This window comes from Pan paniscus, chromosome 1 (genome assembly GCF_029289425.2).
Source record: "Pan paniscus chromosome 1, NHGRI_mPanPan1-v2.0_pri, whole genome shotgun sequence".
Lineage (NCBI taxonomy): Eukaryota > Metazoa > Chordata > Mammalia > Primates > Hominidae > Pan > Pan paniscus.
The window spans coordinates 176,843,557-176,864,521 of NC_073249.2; the positions used below are offsets into that span (position 1 = coordinate 176,843,557).

At 37.7% G+C, this 20,965-nt stretch overlaps 1 protein-coding gene across 5 annotated transcripts in view; it reads left to right on the forward strand.

The window, feature by feature from the left end:
* Positions 1-3,670: 3,670 nt before the first annotated feature.
* The window catches only part of LOC100967527 (AGBL carboxypeptidase 4), a 1,457,032-nt gene continuing 1,439,737 nt past the window's right edge, over positions 3,671-20,965 (forward strand). For all 5 annotated transcript variants that reach the window (XM_034964682.3, XM_008954952.5, XM_055093139.2 and 2 more), the window contains exon 1: positions 3,671-3,907. In XM_034964682.3, coding sequence (XP_034820573.1) covers positions 3,874-3,907 — 34 coding nt within the window. In that variant the 5' untranslated portion in view covers positions 3,671-3,873. The remainder of the gene's footprint in view (positions 3,908-20,965) is intronic.

Sequence of the window (20,965 nt, forward strand, 5' to 3'; positions counted from 1 at the left end):
TGCCTTTTAATTAGAGTGTTTAGACCTGTGCTTTCCAGTATGGTAGCTGCCGGCCATATGTGTCTTCTGAGCACTTGAAAGGTGGCTAATTCAGATTGAAACATGCTGTGGGTGTAAAACACAAACCTGATTTTAAAGACATAGTATGAAAATGTATATAAAATATCTCATTATAATGTTTTGGCCAGGCGTGGTGGCTCACGCATATCCCAGCACTTTGGAAGGCCGAATCACTTGAGGTCAGAAGTTTGAGACTAGCTGGCCAACATGGTAAAATCCAGATTCTACTAAAACAAAATACATGGTGGCATGGTGGTCTGTGCTTGTAGTCCCAGCTACTCAGGAGGCTGAGGCAGGAGAATCACTTGAACCGGTGAAGCAGAGGTTGCAGTGAGCCAAGATTGCGCCACTGCACTCCAGCCTCAGTGACAGAAACTATGTCTAAAAAAAAAAAAAAAAAAAAACTATTTGTTAAATATTTCTGAAGGACATAGAAGACTTAAACAGATTATAAGATATATCATGTACTTGGATAAAAGGACTCAGTATCATAAAGATGTCATTTCTCCCTAAATTAATCTATAAATTTATCACAATTCTAATAAAATACCAGCAACATTATTACTTTTTTCTTTTTTTCTTTTTTTTCTTTTTTTGCAATTAGGCAAGCTGATTTAAAATTTTACATGGAAAGAGTAAACAACAATAGCCTGTTTATTAAAGAGCAGAATAACAAGTATGTCCTAAGAATATAAATGTTGGATATGGTATGATTAAGTGGGTGTGGCCACAGGAGTAAATGAGAACAAGGCTTGGAAAGAAGTTTATGCCATGAAGGGTCACAGGGGAAACACCAGGTTTTGGTTTGGTGTCAGAACACAGGAGCAAGGGGAAATCCTAGGCCAAAGTCTTTATTGGGATTTCTGTGAGAATCGCAAGGTGGAGCAGAGTAAACATTTAGGATTGGCTATTTTGAATACTTCTGGTGGGCTGTGGCTATAGATGCCCATCAAGGGGATCTCTCTTTAGTGCTCCTCCACTTTGCTGAGCATGCCTGTATCATTGCTCTTACCACATTGTTTGGAAATTAATTGTAAACTGAATTTGTGCATGTTAATCCTTTCTTTCCAATTAGTTTGTAAACTTCAAAGGCATGGTATTTTTGATGTGAAAATTACATGAGATAACACAGATGAATTTCCTAGCATAATTTCAGTCTTCCCTGAGTCTGCTACTTTCTGCCTGAAACTTTGTATAAGTCACTTAAACTCTGTGAGCCTCAATTTCATCTTCTGTACAAGAGGCTGATATTAATACAAATATCATAATGCTGCTCTGAGAATGAAATGAGTTTGTGCTCGTAAAAATATGATTATAAATTAAATATTTCTCTCATTCCATTCTGCATCTAACTTAGTGGCCAGGCACATGGAAGGTATCATTTTAATGAATATTTATGGAGGGAGTGGGTGAATCCTACAGGGTATATTTTGCTTGAAAGAAGGCACCCTTGTTGTGGGTGGGTGTTTTCTGTGGAGACAGAAATCATAGGAGGTCTCTGGGGAAGACAGACCTCCCAGGGACATATGAATGGTAGCACGGGGAAACTAATTCCCAGGAGCCCATGTAGGGGACGTTTTCCCCCCACTTCCCATGCTGTGTTATTTTTCACACAACAAAAGGGAAGTCTCTGAAGACTCCAGCAGTAGTGAAGAAGTCTATACTCCCTCCTGTACTGCTTCCTGAGGAATAGCTGACACAGAGGAGAACCGAACCTGGTCCTGTCAGCAAGCTGGTTTTCCAGGCTTTTCGTCTCCTCTGCCCAGTAAGGCATTTGTCTATCAATTCTGACTAACAAAACTTTCTGCAGTGATGGAAATGTTCTATACATATGTTGTCCAATATGGTAGCCAGTAGCCACATGTAGCTATTGAGCACTTGAAAAGTGGCAACTCTGATTAAATAACTGAGTTCTAAATTTTACTTAAAATTTAAATTGACCAATGTGGTTCAATTTAATAATGTTATATTTGTCTCTTTATCCTCAGCATCTGCACAGAGCCTGGCTCAGAAGAGGCATGGGGGATGTTTGTTTAAGTGAATTATTCTAAACCGTGCTAGATTCTTTTATTGGCTGGATTTATACTCATCAAATGCATTTTCATTCATCACCCTATTTGTGTCTTAGAGCTACTCTTTGTGGTAGGCAGGACCTTTGTCTCAGTTTGTTGGAAGAGGAAACTGAGGCTCAGTAAGTTTAAGTGATTTGCCCAAGATTATAAAGCTATAACATCAGTCTGAGTAGAACCCACATCTTTCTCTTTATTTTTCCATCTCCCTATACTTAATGTAGTTCTTTTGTTCTTCTTAGCCCTTATTGACTCCTCCGACACCGAAATTCCCAAAACCCTCACAGCCTTTACATAAGTGTCATTAGGACTGTGGAAAGCACATATATATTCATCTTGATAGTTGTGTGGACATGGCTTGGGAATTTTAAACTGTTCAAATGTGAGAGATAATTCTGATAGCTATTTTCATGTAACTTTCTGTACAAGATTCTTATCCATGATTTTAATGCAGATGAATGGACAGTTCCATGCATGTGGCCAGCATCTTACTTAGAAGGCCTTCCGGTCCGTCTCTGCATTTCTGCCTCAAGGCTTTCTCTCAAACTCTAGAAGTCTGCTCAGCCCTGGCAAGCATAACCAGGAAATGTGAGAGAGTTCAAGCTGGAAGGTGGAGAGCAACCCTCAACCAATGGAGACAGAAATTAGGAGACAAATGCCCCAGACTCTGTGTTCTTCAGTGGGACAACGGCAGGCACACATTCTACCCTGTTTTTCAGAGTCTCCAGCAAGATTAAAAATAGTTGTCTACTAAAGCAATCAGCTCAATAACACATTTTTCTTAGCGTTTTTCCCCCTTCCCTCTTTCACTCTCTCCACCTCATTTCCTTTCAGATTACCTCCATTTTCCATTCAGCAGACATTGACTGAGATCCTACTTTGTGTCATGCACCACGCTGCACTATGGAGTATACAAAGATAAGAGATCAACCGTAGGTATCAGAGAGCTCATGGTCGAGAAGGAAATAATGCATAAAGCATTTGGAATAGAGGGAATATACAGGGGACTGCGGGAGGGCAGAGCTGGTCAGGACGGGTAATGTTCCAGCTTGGTTTTAGACGATAACGGCGTGTCACTACTGAAAAGTGGGAAACAGCAGCCCATATTTACTGAAAAATACGTCAGCAAAAGGATAAGTCTTTTCTGGGGTTGAGGGTTGCTGTCGCAGAGGGGCAAGGAGCCAGAACCCTTTGGGCCTCTGTGTGTTTGGGTTGGGGTGGGCACACAGTTGGTTTTCAGTGCATTTCAGTTGAAGACGAGTAACCCAGGCAAACCAAGGGGAGAAGCTTTGGGAAATCAAGAAACCTGTCCCAAGTCCCCAAAGTTGAGCACCAACCACAGAAAAGCCAGTTTAGCTAGTATGGGCGGTCAGTACGAGGACCCCGGTCGCCGGCAGGAAAGCGCCTTCCCTACAGACCTGGCCCCTGTGCTCTAGGGGTGGCGGAGCCTGCTCAGTTGCCAGGATGCGGTGGCTCGGTTGCGGAGGAGCAGCGCCCCGGGGCCCAAGTCCCAGCTCAGGCCCGGGCTCGCGCCGCGGGGGCGGGGCCTTGGACGCACGCTCCTCCCAGGCGTCCCTCCCGCCCTCAGCCGCGCGCCGGCCACCCGCGCGCCTGCCGCCTGTTGCCCTGGCAACCGTCGTGCCGCGTCTTCCAGAGGGAGCTCCTGTCAGCCCACTGATCCCACCACCCGCTCCCTACTGCCCCGCGGTCTTCGCGTGAGCTCGGAGACTGAGGGACAACAAAAATGGCGGAGGGGAGCCAGTCGGCGCCTGAGGCAGGTCTGTGGGGGCGGCCGATCTGGGGGAGGCTGAGGCGGCCAGGCTGTCCTGGGTCTCAGGCAACGGGGGACTCGGGCATGGTCCTACTCCTGAGGAGGCGGTCCTGTATATTTGCGCGGTGGGTTATGACTTCAGGGTCGGGGTCAAGGGTGGCGTGCACCCCTCTGAATGGCGGGCAGGGACCTCGAAGTCCGGGTGGTGGAGGGGAGTGTGGGTTAGTGTGCACACTTGTGACAGAACATGGGCCCGAAAGGGGCTGGGACCTGAGGGAAGAGACAGGATCTTAATCCTGGGATCACCTGTGGTGAAGGCTAATCCTAGGGCTAGGCTGTGTCATGGAAAGGGTGTACACTGCCCTGTGGGAGCATGGGAGAGATCCCTAAAGGGGCATGATTTGGGCTCGGGGTGGGAGTAGGAGGCTCTGACTCTAAAGAGGGAGGTATACGTGGAAGGTGTGTTACTTTAATATCAGACAGTGCCATGGAAGGAGGAGTTAGAGTATTTGTGTTTGGGGATGTGCAGTGTCCTCAGGGTCACTCCTGGTCACAGAGAAATTTATGCAAATAATTCTTGTATGGATCCTTAAAAAGACAAGAGGCCTTGAGGGGATACCCGGAGCCCCAGTCCTTTAGGAGCCTACCAAAGGAGGCTGGAGCGTGAGTGTGAGTGTATGTGGGTTCAATGATCTTGAAGGTCATTCAGAATCAAAGGAGTGCATGTCCACACTTCTGTGGGTAGAAGATAGCCTTTAAGGGACAGGAAGACTGACAGGAAGGGAGACCCAGGATCCTATTCCTGAGGGGACTCCTTGTGCATATGGCTGGGATTTGTGAGATACTGACTTTAAGTTTCTCACAGGGTCATAGAAGAAAGCAAAGGTTTTTACAGTTTTGAGTATGTGGGAGGGAGTTTGCCTCTAAATGAGGCTGACCACTGAAGAACTGGATGTTACGGGATGGCATGGGTGTGTGGGTAGAAAAGAAGTGGCTTTGGGAATATGTGTGTGATGGGTGTTGGCAGTGGTATACATAACCTTGTATATATGTCCTGATCAGGTATTATCATTACAAGAGTGATCCACTTGAATTACTTTGGTCCTGGTGTGTGTGTGTGTGTGTGTGTGTGTGTGTGTGTGTGTGGTTATGGTACATACACACCACACCCCAGAAACTGGAACTGAAAACTATGACACCCTCAGAAATAGGTTCGAGGAACCATTATGTCTCAAGGCCTTCATTATTTCTCTTTCTTTCATGGCACCTCTGTTTTATTGAGTAGCTCCTCTACTCATTTTATAGTTTTAGCTCCCTCATAACTTGAACATGCTTATTCCTTTATTCATTCATCCACTCAACAAATATCGAGTGCTAATTATATGCCTGGCAATAAGTTAGGCATTGGAAATTCCCTGCTTTGGATGAGCTTACCTTGTTCTTCTTTTCCTTTTTTTCTCATAGCATTTATTGCCTTTGAACATACTATTTAATTTACTTGCTTGTATTGCTTATTTCCTGTCTCCTTCCACTACAATGTAAGCTCTACAAGGGCATTGTTTTATCAATACCACATGTCTAGAACTGTTCTAAGTGTATAGTATGTTCTCAATAAAGATTTCTTAAATGAATAACTGAATTACTGATATTGTCTGGAAGTGATATTTTAGCTGACATATGATAGGGATTGGATAATTGAAAAAAAGGGCAAAGAGTGGTCGAGGCAGCAGGAAAACCATGTGCAAAGAACCCAAGCAGGTGGAGACATGTTATGCTGTGTTTAAGGAACTGAAAGGAGACAAGTGTGGGTACATGTGGGGCAATGGGAAGAGAGAAGAGGTACGCTGAAGCCAGATCTTCCAGTACTTTGTAGAATATGATATGAATTTGGGTCAGAAATCCTAAGAATAATGGGAAGCCATTGAGGGCTTTTAAGTGGGAGCATGCCATGATTAGAATAATTAAAAAAATAACTCTGGCTACAATGTGGAGAGTACAGAGGATACAAGAGTGGATATAGGATATACTCTCCACCAGCTACATTGAGGAGAGTACAGAGGATACAAGAGTGCATATAGAGAGACCTTAGAAGGTAGCAGTGGAGATGAAGAGAAGGAATTGAGAAATACTTAGGAGATAAAATTAATAGGACTTACTGAAATATGAGGATGATGGAGAAGGAAGTATCAAAGACTACTTCTCATTTTCTAATTTGTGCAACTGGATAGTTAGTGGTGCCATTATTGGGATAGGGAGCATTGGAAGGGGCCTTGGGTAGGTGTGAGAGGAAAGATCATTAATTTGGTTTTAGATAAGTGGAGATTGAGGTATCTTTAGGACATCCAGATAAGCAGAGAGATTGACAAGGCAGTTGAATTTACAAGAAAAGTGTAAACTGGCATAGAGATAATTATTTTGACATAGAAATAATTACTCAAGCCATGGGTGTGGATGAAATTGCCTAGAGGGAGAAGAGGCCTGGGATGAAGTGTTGAGTAGCTGCAATATTTCAATGCCTTCCAAAGAGACTGAGAAGGTGCGACTGGAGAGATTAGAGCACAAGTAAAGGAATGTTTCAAGATAAATGGAATACTCAGTAGACTTAATGCTGCCAAACAATATAAAATGAAGGGCTAAAAAACTAGATTTAGCAACAGAGAGGTCATTGGTAACATTGATGGTAGAAAATTGATGATGGTAAAAAGCCAGGTCATTTAGGCGAATAATGCCTCAGTCTTTGTTTAATTCAAATTTCTGAGAGAGATAATTTTATTGACCCTTATTGTCTTTTACCACTAAATCACAGTCCAGTGTCAGGATTGACTGGTTTTAGATTAGGTGTCCAGCTATTGCTGGCTGGAGTCACCTGATACAAAATATGGCCATCTGGTAATTTCTTAATCTCACTTGAAATAGCCAACATTTATGAAGTGTTTATTTTGTACCACGCATTGTACTAAGTGGTTTATACATTTTACTTCAGTCTCATAACAACTCTTTAAGGTATTCTCTATGTTTTATATGTGGAGAAGTTTTGGCACAGAGAAGTTGACAACTTAATTAAGATCTGCAAAGAATTAGTAGAAGATTAGTTTTTTTGACAATTTAAATGTTACCCAGATTCATTATTTGGCTTTGTGTTTGTATTACAACATACTACGTTCTGAAGAAATCATAGCCATGATGAAAATCCCTGCCTTACAGGAAATATTCTAAACTAAGCATATTCTAACAAGGTGAAATGGAAAGAAATGGGCTCAGATCCTTTTGTAAACCCTACTTCTGTGATTTATTATATGTGGACCTTGGACTCAAGTTTTATGATCTTCAGTTTCCTCATTTGTAAAATGGGGATGATATTTGCAGGATAGCTGTGAATATTAGAGATCATATACTTGAAGTGTCCAATAAATGTTATGTCCATAGTTCACTTGAAGCTTGAATATAAAAAATTTCAAATGTATTGCATATACTTTACATATAAAAGAAATTATATAAACATACAATGATGAGTATAAGAAATTCTGTTTTTTCTTCATTGGTTTTTCACTGCTTTGCTGTCAGAAGAAAGGCAGACATTAAGTTTTGGAGAATGTAGAATTGTTACCTGAACTGTGTATCACGGGACCGGTCTCTGTGTGAGGTAGATTTTGAGGAATTTCTTGGAGGAATAAGGGACACTTAAGATATCTTAAGCATGCTTTTATATGTAAAGTATATGCAATACATTAGAAATTTTTTATATTCAAGCTTCTTACAGAGCATGTAGATAGCTCTGTAAGAGGGTCAGATTTATAAAAGGAAGTTTCTTCTTTTAAATCTTGTGCTTTAAAATGGGGACACAAATGTCAGGACTTTTTCCCTATAAATTTGATTATCAATACTAATAAAAAAGAAAACCTTACAGTTAATTACATGTAGGAGTATTAGTCTCATGCTAGATTGCACCTGCTTCTTTTTCTTAGCTTCTTCTCCCTCTCTTCCAGCTATCTTAAAAAAGCTTTTATTTTAGTTACCCAGTAAAATAATTTGTTTTTCTATTTTGTCAAGTTATTCTGTGGAAGCCCATGTAGGCAAACATTTTTTTAAATGATGCAGTCTGTTGAAATGGACCATACCTTTATCACTCTCTGTGAAATAAATGGGTCTATTTTAAAAAGCAGGTTTATATGAATCAGAAACCAATTATGGGCAGAATGTTGAAATTGTAAAACGCCTTAGAAATGAGAATATTGTTTGATAGCTTGTGTTAGTGGTTGGACAAAGTAATAGTTAAGCCTTTTTTGTTTTAGTACCTGTATTTAACTGGGGATAATAACAGCTACTTTTAAGGTGAGAATTAGAGATAAGTTATGGAAAGTATACAATGTCTTACACCCCCAGAGAAATGATATCTTAATTGGTGTCTGTGTGTGTTTGTGTGTGTGTGTGTGTGTGTGTGTGTGTGTGAGAGAGAGAGAGAGAGAGAGAGACAGACAGACAGACAGACAGAGAGAGAGAGAGAGAATATTTTTTTTCCTAAAGGCATAGTAGAAAATCACCTTTAAAAGAAGAGGAAATCCAGGTCTGCAGTCCCTTATCTGGCAGGTATGGATGCAAATATATTTCAGAACTCAGATTTCTTTTTATTATGGAAAGGCAATACTGCATATGTACTGTCAATTACATAATACCCCCAATGGGGTATGAGATAGTAAGATGTAATCAAACACATCAATATCACATTCACAGTAAGTGAATAAAAATTATAAACAGAGTCACATAAATTTGGGTTGGATTTTGCTATCAAATTAATTTTGGTGCTAAAGTTAGATATTTGGTGATTTTGGAATTATGGAAAAGGGAATGTGGACTTACATAATTTTATTCATTTTAGGAAATATTTTCAAAAGTTTAAAATATTTTTCTCACTTTTAGATTTTCTATAAGTGAGCTATAACATAATATTAATATCTCAAAAGTATTGATACAGAAAACACTATTTTTTGACAGAAAGTTTATGTGCTTGTTTCTTCTAAGGCTCTTTGATCATGTCTGTATTTCTGAGATCCGTGAATGTTGTAATTTGCTTCAGTTTCAGCATTGTGGCTCAGTGTCACTTTCAATGAAAGCTACTAAAGATCTATATATATTAAGAAAGTCAGAGGATGTGAATATTTTGCATATATATTCTAAATAAAATCACAGCTTTCTCTTTGAGTCATTTAAGAACAGCACAGTTCTATGTGAGTTTCAGAGTATTTTTATTAGTTGTTAAATTTCAGCAATGGAGTATTAATTTTAATACAGATTTAAGGAAAAATTTCATACTTAGATGAATTTGATGTTTCTCATTATAAAAATTATTGCAAGTTTAAAAGCTTGCAGTACTTCATTGATAGTGTTCACCATATTGGAATATGCTAATCTTTGCTTTTTATATTCCTCATTTATTTAGTGGGATCCATAAAACAAATTTCTCTTTTTTAAAACTTCAAAGGAAGATGTTTTTATTTGTCATATGTATTTAAGAACTGTTGGGTGTATACTTTTGAGTCTCTAAACAGACTTGGAAAAAAGTGTACTTTCATGTCATCTGAAGGAAAACAAAGCAATGAAACACAAAAAGACTTCTAAAATTTTATATAGGATTGAAAACTTTTATATAAGATTGTCAATTCCTAAATAAATATTTTGAAAAATATTATAGAAATAAATCTCTTGGGGAAGGGACATCAAAAACAACCTGCCAATAATTAGTTTGCTTGTCTTTCTTTCAGGAGTAATAGATGAATCTCTGTGTCTTGGCTTTGTGGAAGAAATTACTATTATGGGCTGTGTTACTTTATTTATGTATTTATGTATGTTTGTATTTTTATTTTATTCCATTTCAACTTTTATTTTAGGCTCATGGGGTACATACACAGGTTTGTTATATGGATAAATTGCATGTTGCTGGGGTTTGGTGTACAGGTTATTTCATCACCCAGCTAATAAGCATAGTATCCAACAGGTGGTTTTTCAACCCTCACCCTCCTGCCCCTCTCTACCCTAAAGCAGGTCTTGGTGTCTGTTGTTCCCTTCTTTGTCTCCATGTGTAATTAGTGTTTAGCTTCCACTTATAAGTGAGAATATGCGGTACTTGGTTTTCTGTTCCTGCGTTAATTCCCTTAGTATAATGGCCTCCAGCTCCACCTATGTTGCTGCAAAGGACATGATCTTGTTTCTTTATATGGCTTTCTTTTTTATGTGTAGTATTCTGTGGTATATATGTATATAATAATTGAGGAGTAGGCTAGGATTTTCGCAGTTGTATTTGATTGAGTCCTCCTCAACTGCCCACTATAATGGATAGGATTGTGATAGATAGGAGTATGTTCATGTTTACTGATGGGAAAATTTGAAATATAATCGAGATAGGGGCTAGTTTTTGTCATGTAAGGAGAAGTATGCCAGATATTAGAGAAGTTCCTTGGGTCCTCTCTGGGACTCAGAAGTGAAAGGGGGCTATTCCTAGTTTTATTACTAGGGCCGTTATTATTATTAAGGATGAAAATTGATTAATAGTATTTATTATTGTTCATTGTCCAGAAGACAGGTTATTGGAAATGATAGCTATCATGAGAATTATAGATGTGGTTGCTTGTGTAAGGAAATATTTGCTGATGGCTTCTGTAGAGTGGGGATTTATTTTATGTATATATATATATCACATTTTCTTTTCCCTGTCCACTGTTGATGGGCTTTGGGTTGATTCCATGTCTTTCCTATTGTGAATAGTGTGGCGATGAACGTATGTGTGCATGTGTCTTTATGGTAGAACAATTTAGATTTCTTTGGGTATATACTCAGTAGTGGGATTGCTAGATCAAATGGTAGTTCTAAGTTCTTTGAGAAATCTCCAAAGTGCTTTCTACAGCAGCTGAACTAATTTATATTCCTATTAACTATGTGTATGTGTTCCCCTTTCTCTGCAGCCTCTCCAGCATCTGTTGCTTTTTGACTTTTTAGTAATAGCCATTCTGACTGGTGTGAAATGGTATTTCACTGTGGTTTTGATTTGCATTTCTCCAATAATTAGTGATGTTGAGCATTTATCATATGCTTGTTGGCCGCATGTATGTGTGTGCTGAGCATTGCTTGTTGGCCACATATATGTCTTCTGAGAAGTGCCTGTTCATCTCCTTTGCCCGCTTTTTATTATTTTTATTTATTATTTTTTGAGACAAAGTCACACTCTGTCACCTAAGATGGAGTACAGTGGCACAATCTTTCCTCACTGCAATCTCTGCCTCCTGGGTTCAAGTGATTGTCCTGCCTCAGCCTCCTGAGTAGCTGGGATTACAAGCGCACACCACCATGCCTGGCTAATTTTTGTGTTTTTTAGTAGAGGTGGGTTTTGCCATGTTGACCAGGCTGGTCTGGAACTCCTGACCTTAGGTGATCTGCCCACCTTGGCCTCCCAAAGTGATACGATTACAGGCATGAGCCACCACGCCCAGCCTGTTAATTTGTTTAAGTTCCTTATAGATTCTGGATATTAGACCTTAGTTGAATGCATAGTTTGCAAAAGTTTTCTCCCATTCTGTAGGTTGTCTGATTACTCTGTTGATAGTTTCTTTTGCTGTGCAGAAGCTCTTTAGTTTAATTAGGTCACACTTGTCAATTTTTGTTTTTGTTGCAGTTGCTTTTCATGTCTCCATCATCAAATCTTTGCCAGGGCCTATGTGCAAAATGGTATTTCCCAAGTTTTCTTTAGGGTTTTTACAGTTTTAGTTTTTACATTTAAGTCATTAATCCATCTTGAGTTGATTTTTGTATATGTTTCAATCTTCTTCATGTTACTATCCAGTTATCCCAGCACTGTTTATTGAATGGGGAGTCATTTCCCTATTGCTTGTTTTTGTCTACTTTGTTGAAGATCAGATAGTTGTAGATGTGCAGCTTTATTTCTGCTTCCTCTGTTCTGTTCCATGGGTCTTTGTGTCTGTTTTTGTACTAGTACCATGCTGTTTTAGTTACTGTAGTGTTGTAGTATAGTTTGAAGTCAGGTAATGTGATGCCTCTGGCTTTGTTTTTTTTTTTTTTTTTTTGCTTAGGATTGCTTTGGGTATATTTATTTATGTTTTGAGACAGGGTCTTGCACTGTCATCCAGGCTGCAATACTGTGGAATGATCATGGCTCACTGCAGCCTTGATTTCCCAGCTCAAGTGATGGTCTCATCTCAGCCTCCCAACTGGCTGGAACTACAGGCACATGCCACCACGCATAGCTAATTTTTTAATATTTTGTAGAGGCAAGGTCTAACTCTGTTTCACAGGATTTTTATTTGTTTTTAAAATTACTTGTTTATTCAAAACTATACTGAATACCTTCTATGCATCAAGCATTGTGCTAAACTCTGGAAATTCACAGATGTATTATAAAAAGTCCTTGCCTTCAAGGAGCTCCTATCCTAGTGGAGGAGAAATAGAGCTAGAAAATTATCATTCAGGCAACATAGAGTTGTACACAGAATTCTGAGGCCAGAGAACGGTTCCCTGACAGCCTGGGGGTAGTGGTCGTAGTTCAAGAAGGTGTCTTAGATTAGAATAAGGGACACATTAATTGAGTCTTGAATGATGAGAAGGAATTAGCCCAGTGGAAGTGGTAGGCAGAAGTGTGGAGAGAAGGAATGAAGGGCAGAGAAAACAACATGTGCATCACAAACTTGTGGAGGTGAGAGAATAATGCTCACTTAGAATGTTGTTAAAATTGCACACCTATTAACAGAACTAAAGACTATATTTCTTCCTTTCTCCTCAGATTCTTAAACATTTCTGGAGTCATAGATTCCCTTGATTAACTGATAAAAACCAATGAATTCTTCCTCATGGAAATGCACAGTACGTGCAAGCACACAAAAATTTGAAATGATTTCAAGGTATGAAATCCTGAAGCTCAAATTAAAAATCCTTTCGGCCGGGCATGGTAGCTGATGCCTGTAATCCCAGCACTTTGGGAGGCCAAGGCAGGTGGATCACCTGCGGTCAGGAGTTTGAGACCAGCCTGGCCAACATGGTGAATCCCCGTCTATACTAGAAATACAAAAATTAGCCGGGCGTGTTGGCTTGCGCCTGTAGTCCCAGCTACTCAGGAGGTTGAGGCAAGAGAATTGCTTGAGCCTGGGAGGTGGAGGTTGCAGTGAGCTGAGACTATACCATTGCACAGAGCAAGACTCTCTCCAAAAAAAAAAAAAAAAAGAAATCCTCTGTTCATTAGTTATGAGGTCTATTTAGGAAACTGATCTTGAAAGTAGGAATACTTTGGTGAAAAGGGTTGATCTAATAACATTTGTATTAGAGCAGGTCCAAAGCAAATGCTGGCCTCTAAATTGTTTTGTTTATCTTTTTCTTTATCTTTTTTTTTTTTCGAGACAGAGTCCCACTTGGCCAGGCTGGAGTGCAGTAGTGTGATCTTGGCTCACTGCAGCCTCCACCTCCTGGGTTCAAGTGATTCTCCTACCTCAGCCTCCCAAGTAGCTGGGACTACAGGTGCATGCCACCACGCCCAGCTAATTTTTGTATTTTTAGTAGTGACAGGGTTTCACTGTGTTGGCCATGATGGTCTCGATCTCTTGACCTCGTGATCTGCCTGCCTCAGACTCCCAAAGTGTTGGGATTACATGTGTGAGCCACCACACCTGGCCTTTAAAACCTCATTTGGATGTATCTGTCTCTGTTGACAGCGTGACATAATAAATAGGGCATGGATTTTGAAATTACAAAGATAAGATTTAAAACATTCAACTCTACCAATTAATGTGTAATAGTGTTTCTCTAACCCAGTTTTCATGTTTAAATGGAGATACTAGTCCTTTATCAAATAGGGTTGTGAGGTGTATGTAGTGCATATAGTATAGGAGAAACTGTCTTCACTAAGTAATTGGATTAATTGATGCCTTTCATTCTATTAGACATACAGCTTTATACATGTTTAAAGATCTTCTCCAGTCATGTAACTACCCCAGGTGCTTTAAGAAAACAATTTTATAAATGTATTTGGATGGAACATCAGACCCTGTGTCATAAACATATTAGGAAGAACTTAATAATTTTAATAAAAATTGGAAATATGTTCCTAAGCTGTAATACTGTAACTTCTTATCTTAGTAGTGTCATTACCAACGATGTACCATCCCAAGAATAGCAGTGATTATGGGAAATGCTAGTAAACTTTTTGCAGCTTACTAACAATTGTAAATGTTTTAAACTTTCCTATAAAAGACTAGAAAGCTTTTATCTCAGTTTAGGTTTATCAAATTGTGGGGTCTTTAATTTGCATCACACATATTATACAGCTGGATGAAAACCAAATGATTTAATAAAAGTGGTGGGTAATTTTTTATTCTTTTCTCTAATGAGACTGATTCTTTTGCTTCAATTTAATAGAAACTACACATGGTCTAGGACTCAGCTTCACGAAAGAAACTTTCCCCTATGTTTTGAGGAAGGACTCATGATCTTATTTACTCTTTTTATTAATTCCTGTAACCTGATTTAATAAAGCCCTAAGAAAGAGGACTATTTCTTCCTTTAAATTCACATTTGCTAGTTTGGGACTAATTTCGTGTTGTGTTGTACTGATTAGAGCTTTTCTATTTCTGGAAGATTTTACATTTTGACTAGATCAGTGTATCTTTAATTCGATAGAGTTTCTTCAATTAAGGAACTTAATAGACAACTGAAGTACTGTATATATTTTTAATGGAAATTGGAAGTGGTTATATTCTGAGACAATTGGTGTTGTAACTAACTACTGAAACAAATTATGATTCCAGGGTCACATTACTTTTTGGTGGAAACAAACCAGGGCATTTTTTTTTCTTTATTATTTGTACATCCTTACGATCAACGTGGTTTCAAGTTGGCAAAAAAGTTGTTCTCAGAAAATTTTACATGTGATCCTGAAAAAGTATAATTTTCTTCAGATATCTAATTTTAATGCAGTTTCACATTTAGGCTATCAAAAGTTGCCAACTCACCCTTGAAAACACACTATACACTTAAAAAGCTCTGGGAATGAGCTTCTCGCTTTTAGGGTGACAAAAGCATCCTTATCCTACTGAGGTATTCTCTGAACATATACATATTTTGAAAGCTTAAGAGTTTTAACTGGTTTTCAAAAACAGGATTAAATATTATCAGGAGGATAGATAAATTACTTTTGTTGCTGTCCTAGCAAGCTAAATGTTCTTATATTGCTAATTTAAATTTTTTTATTTATTTATTAAAAATTAAAAAAACTGTGGATATGTAGTAGGTGTATATATTTATTAGGGTACATGTGATGTTTTGATATATGCATGCAATGTGAAACAAGCACATCAAGGAGAATGGGGTATCCATCCTCTCAAGCATTTATCCTTTGAGTTAGAATCTAATTACACTCTAAATTACTTTAAAATGTATAATTAAGTTATTATTGACTATAGTCACCCTATTGAGCTATCAGGATAGCAGGTCTTGTGGTAGGTCTTATTCATTCTATTTTTTTTTCAACCCATATCCCCAGCCTCCCACTAACCTTCTCAGCCTCTGGTAAACATTCTTCTACTCTCTGTGTCCATGAGTTCAATTATTTTGATCTCTAGATCCCACATATAAGTGAGAACATGTGATGACATATGTCTTTCTGTGCCTGGTTTATTTCACTTAGCATAATGATCTCCAGTTCCATCCACATTGTTGCAAATGACAGGATCTCATTCTTTTTTAGCTGAATAGTACTCCATTGTGTGTATGTACCACATTTTCTTTATCCATTCATCTGTTGTTGGACACTTTGGTTGTTTCCAAATCTTAGCTATTGTAAACAATCCTGCAACAAACATTGGAGTGCAGATATTTCCTCAATATACTGATTTCCTTTCTTTTGGTTATATACCCAGCAGTGAGATTGCTGGATCATAGGTAGCTCAATTTTTAGTTTCTTGAGGAACCTCCAAACGCTTCTCAATAGTGGTTGTACTAATTTACATTCCCACCAGCAGTATACGAGGGTTCCCTTTTCTCTATATCCTCTCCAGAATTTGTTATTGCCTGTCTTTGACATAAGACATTTTAACTTGGTGAGATGATATATCATTGTAGTTTTGATTTGCACTTCTCTGATGATCAATGATGTAAAACACCTTTTCATATGCCTGTTTGCCATTTTGATGTCTTCTTTTAAAAAATATCTATTCAAATCTTTTGCCCATTTTTTGATCAGATTACTGACTTTTTTCCTATAGAGTTGTTTGAGCTCCTTATATATTTTTGTTATTAATCTCTTTAACAAATTAACAAATTTAACAAATCTTTTTGTTAAATTTATCTGATAGGATTCTGAATTCCTTCTCCGTGTTATGGGTAGTTTGTAAATATTTTCTCCCTTTCTGTGAGATGTCTCTTAAATTTGTTGATTGTATCCTTTGCTTTGCAGATGCTTTTTAACTTGATGTGATCCCATTTGTCCATTTTTGCTTTGGTTGCTGAGCTTGTGAGATACTGCTCCAGGAATCTTTGCCCAGTCCAATGTCCTGGAGAATATCCCCAATGTTTTCTTGCAGTAGTTTTATAGTTTGATTTCTTAGATTTAAGTCTTGAATCTATTTTGATTTGATTGTTGTATGTGGCAAGAGATAGCGGTCTAGTTTTATTTTTCTGCATATAAATATTCAGTTTTCCTAGCACCATTTACTGAAGAGACTGTCCTTTCCCCAGTGTATGTTCTTGGCACCTTTGTTGAAAATGATTTCATTGTATGTGTGTGGATTTGTTTCTGGGTTCTCTATTCTGTCCCATTGGTCTATGTGTCTGTTTTTATGCCAGTACCATGCTATTTTGGTTACTATAGCTCTATCATATAATTTGAATCAGGTAATGTGATCCTCCAGTTTTGTTTTGTTTTTTTGCTTTAGGATAGCTTTGGCTCTGTTGTGTGTGTGTGTGTGTGTGTGTGTGTGTGTGTGTGTGTGTGTGTGTGGTTCCTTACAAATTTTGGGATTGTTTTTTCTATTTCTGTGAAGAATCTCTTTGATATTTTGATAGAGATTGCATGAATCTGTAGATTGCTTTGGATAGTATGAACATTTTAACAATATTGATTCTTCCAATCCATGAATGTTGAATTTTTTTTTTTTGAGATGGAGTCTTGCTCTATTGCCCAGGCTGGAGTGCAGTGGCATGATTTTGGCTCACTGCAACCTCTGCCTCCCAGGTTCAAGTGATTCTCCTGCCTCAGCCTCCCGAGTAGCTGGGACTACAGGCATGTACCACCACGTCTGGCTAATTTTTTGTATTTTTAGTAGAGACAAGGTTTCATCTTGTTAGCCAGGGTGGTCTCAATCTCCTGACCTCGTGATCCACCCGCCTCCACCTCCCAAAGTGCGGGGATTACAGGCATGAGCCACTGCGCCTGGCCGAATATCTTTTTATTTTTTGATGTCCTCTTTAATTTCTTTGATCAATATTTTATAGTTTTCACTGTAGAGAGCTTTCACTTCTTTGGTTAAGTTAATTTTTTGGTATTTAATTTCATTTGTGACTATTGTAAATGGAATTAATTTTTTGATTTCTTTTTCAGATTGTTCATTTTTGGCATATAGAAATGCTACTGATATTTGTATGTGGATTTTGTACCCTGCAACTTTGTTTATCAGTTCTAATAGATTTTTGGTGGAATCTTTAGATTTTTTTCAAATACAAGATCATCTACAAACAATAATAATTCGACTTCTTCCTTTACAATTTGTATGCCCTTTTTTTTTTCATGTCTGATTGCTCTGGGTAGGACTTTCATTACTATGTTGAATAACAGTGGTGAAAGTGAGCATCCTTGTTGTGTTCCAGATTTCAGAGGACAGGCCTTCAGTTTTTCCCTATTCAGCATGATACTACCTGTGGTCTGTCTTTAGGTTTTTTATTGTGTTGAGATATATTCCCTCTATATCCAGTTTTTTGAGTTTTTTTTTTATCATGAAAGGATGTTGAATTTTATCAAATTCTTTTTGGCATCAATTGAAACGATTATATGGTTTTTGTCCTTTATTCTGTTGATATGATGTATCATATTGATTGATTTACATATGTTGAACCATCCTTGCATTGCTGGGATAAATTCCACTTGGTCATGATGAATGAACTTTTTAATGTGTTGTTAAATTTAGTTTGCCAGTATTTTGTTGAGGATTTTTGCATCAGTTTCTGTTAATCAGGGATATTGGCCTGTAGTGTTTTTGTTTGTTTGTTTGTTTTTTCCTAGATGTGTCTTTGTGTGGTTTTGGTATCAGGGTAATACTGGCCTCATAGAATTAGTTTAGAAGTATTCCCTTCTCCTCTGTTTTTCAAAATAGTTTGAGTAGGATTGGTGTTAGTTCTTTAAATGTTTGATAAAATTCAGCAGTGAGGCCATCAGGTCTTGGGCTTTTCTTTGCTGGGGACTTTTTATTATGGCTTCTACCTCATTACTTGTTATTGGTCTGTTTAGGTTTTGGATTTTTTTATGGTTCAATCTTGGTAGGTTGTATGTGTCTAGGAATTTATGCATTTCTGCTAGGTTTTTCATTTGATTGGCATATGGTTGCTCATGATGGCCTCTAATGATCCTTTGAATATCTGCCACATTAATTTTAGTGTCTTCTTTTTTCATTTCTGATTTTATTTATTTGAGACTTGTCTTTTCTTGAGTCTGGCTAAAGTTTGTCAGTTTTGTTTGTCTTTTCAAAAAGCCAAGTTTTTTGTTTTGTTAATCTTTTATATTACTTCAGTTCAATTTCATATATTTCTTCTTTAATCTTTATTATTATTTTTTTCTATTAATTTTGGGTTTGTCTTGCCCTTGATTTTCTAGTTATTTAAGATGCATCATTAGGTTGTTAACTTTTTCTACTTTTTTGATGTAGTTTCTTACGGCAATAAACTCTCCTCTTAGTACTGCTAGTGCCATATCCCACAGGTTTTGGTATGTTATGTTTTTATTATCATTTGTTTTAAGAAAATGTTCAATTTCTTTCTTAATTTCTTTATTGACTCACTGGTCATTTAGGAGCAGTGTTTAATTTCCATACGTTTCTATAGATTCCAAAATTCCTCTTGTTCTTGACTTCTAGTTTTATTCCCTGTGTTCAGAGAAGATACTTGATATAATTTTATTTTTAAAAAATTTTAAAGACTTGTTTTGTGTCCTAATATATGGTCTATCCTTGAGAATGAGGCATATGCTAAGGAGAAAAATGTGAATTCTGCAGCCATTGGTTGAAATGTTCTGTAAATATCTGTTAGGTTCATTTGGTCTACAGTGCAGATTGCATCTGATGTTTCTTTGTTGATGTTCTGTATGGATTGTCTGTCCAGTGCTAAAAGCAGGGTGTTGAATGAAGTCTGTAGCTATTATTGTATTGGGGTCTATCTATCTCTTTAACTCTAATAATATTTTCTTTATATATCTGGGTGCTCCAGTGTGGGGTACCTATATTTCTAATTGTTTTATCCTCTTGCTGAATTGGCCCCTTTATCATTAGATCATGACCTTGTCTCTTTTCATTGTTTTTTTCTTGAAATTTCTTTTGTGTGATACAAATATACCAGCTTCTGCTGTTTTTGGGTTTCTATTTGCATGGAATATCTTTTTTCATCCGTTTATTTTCAGTTCATGTGTGTCTTTATAGGTGAAGTGTGTTTCTTTTTCCCTTTTATTTGGACAGGGTCTCACTCTGTCACCTAGGCTGGAGTGCAGTGGCATGATCATGTCTCACTCAGTCTTGACATCCTGGGTTCAAGCAATCATCTTGCCTCAGCCTCCTGAGTATCTGGGATTACAGGCATGTGCTTCCACACCCAGCTTTTCATTTTGTTTTGTTTTTGTAGGGACAGAATCTCACTTTGTTGCCCAGGCTGGTCTTGAATTCCTGGGCTCAACCAATCCTCCCTCCTCAACCTCCCAAAGTGCTAGGATTATGGATGTGAGCCACTGTGCCTAGCCAGAAGTGTGTTTCTTATACACAACAGATTCTTAGGTCTTGTTTTCTTATCCATGTAGCCACTGTATGTCTTTTGGTTGGAGAGTTTAGTCCATTTATATTCAATGTTGTTATTGATAAATAAGGACTTCTGCCATTTTGTTACTTGTTTTTTGATTGTTTTGTGGTCTTATCTTCTTTCTTTCCTTCCTTGTCTTCCTTTTTGTGAAGATTATTTTCTGTGGTGAGGTATATTTTAATTTCTGATTTTTTATTTTTTGTGTACGTCATATAGTTTTTGATTTGAGGTTACCATGGGGCTTGCAATTAAATTCTTATAACCCATTATTTTAAACTAATGACAACTTAACACTGATTGCATAAACAAACAAGCAAAGAGAAAAACTAATAAAAACTCTACATTTTAAGTCTCACCCCTTAAAAATTTTTTTTTGTTTCTATTTATATCTTATACTGTCTTTGTCTTGAAAAGTTGTTGTGGTTATTATTTCTGATTGCTTCATCATTTAGTCTTTATACTCAAGATAGGAGTAGTTTGTGTACCACAATTACAGTGTTAAAATATTCTATGTCTTTTGTGTAGTTACTATTACCAGTGAGTTTTGTACATTCCAGTGATTTCTTCCTGCACATTCATGTCCTTTTCTTTTAAATTGAAGAACTCCCTTTGGCATTTTTTGTAGGACAAGTCCAGTGTTGATGAAATCCCTCAGCTTTTGTTTGTCTGGGAAAGTATTTCTCCTTCATGTTTTAAGGATATTTTAGCTGGATACTCTATTCTAGGGTAAAGTTTTTTTGTTTTTTTGTTTTTTTTTTTTTCCTTCTACACTTTAAATATGTCATGCTTGTCTCTCCTGGCCTGTAAGGTTTCCATTGAAAAGTCTGCTGCCAGGTGTATTGGAGCTCCATTGTATGTTATTTGTTTCTTTTCTCTTGCTGCTTTTAGGATATCTTTCTCTGAGTTTGGGAAATCCTCTTTTATTATCCCTTTGATAAACTGTCTACTCCTGTCTCTCTCTCTACCTCCTTTTTTTTTTTTTTTTTGAGGCGGAGTCTTGCTCTGTCGCCCAGGCTGGAGTGCA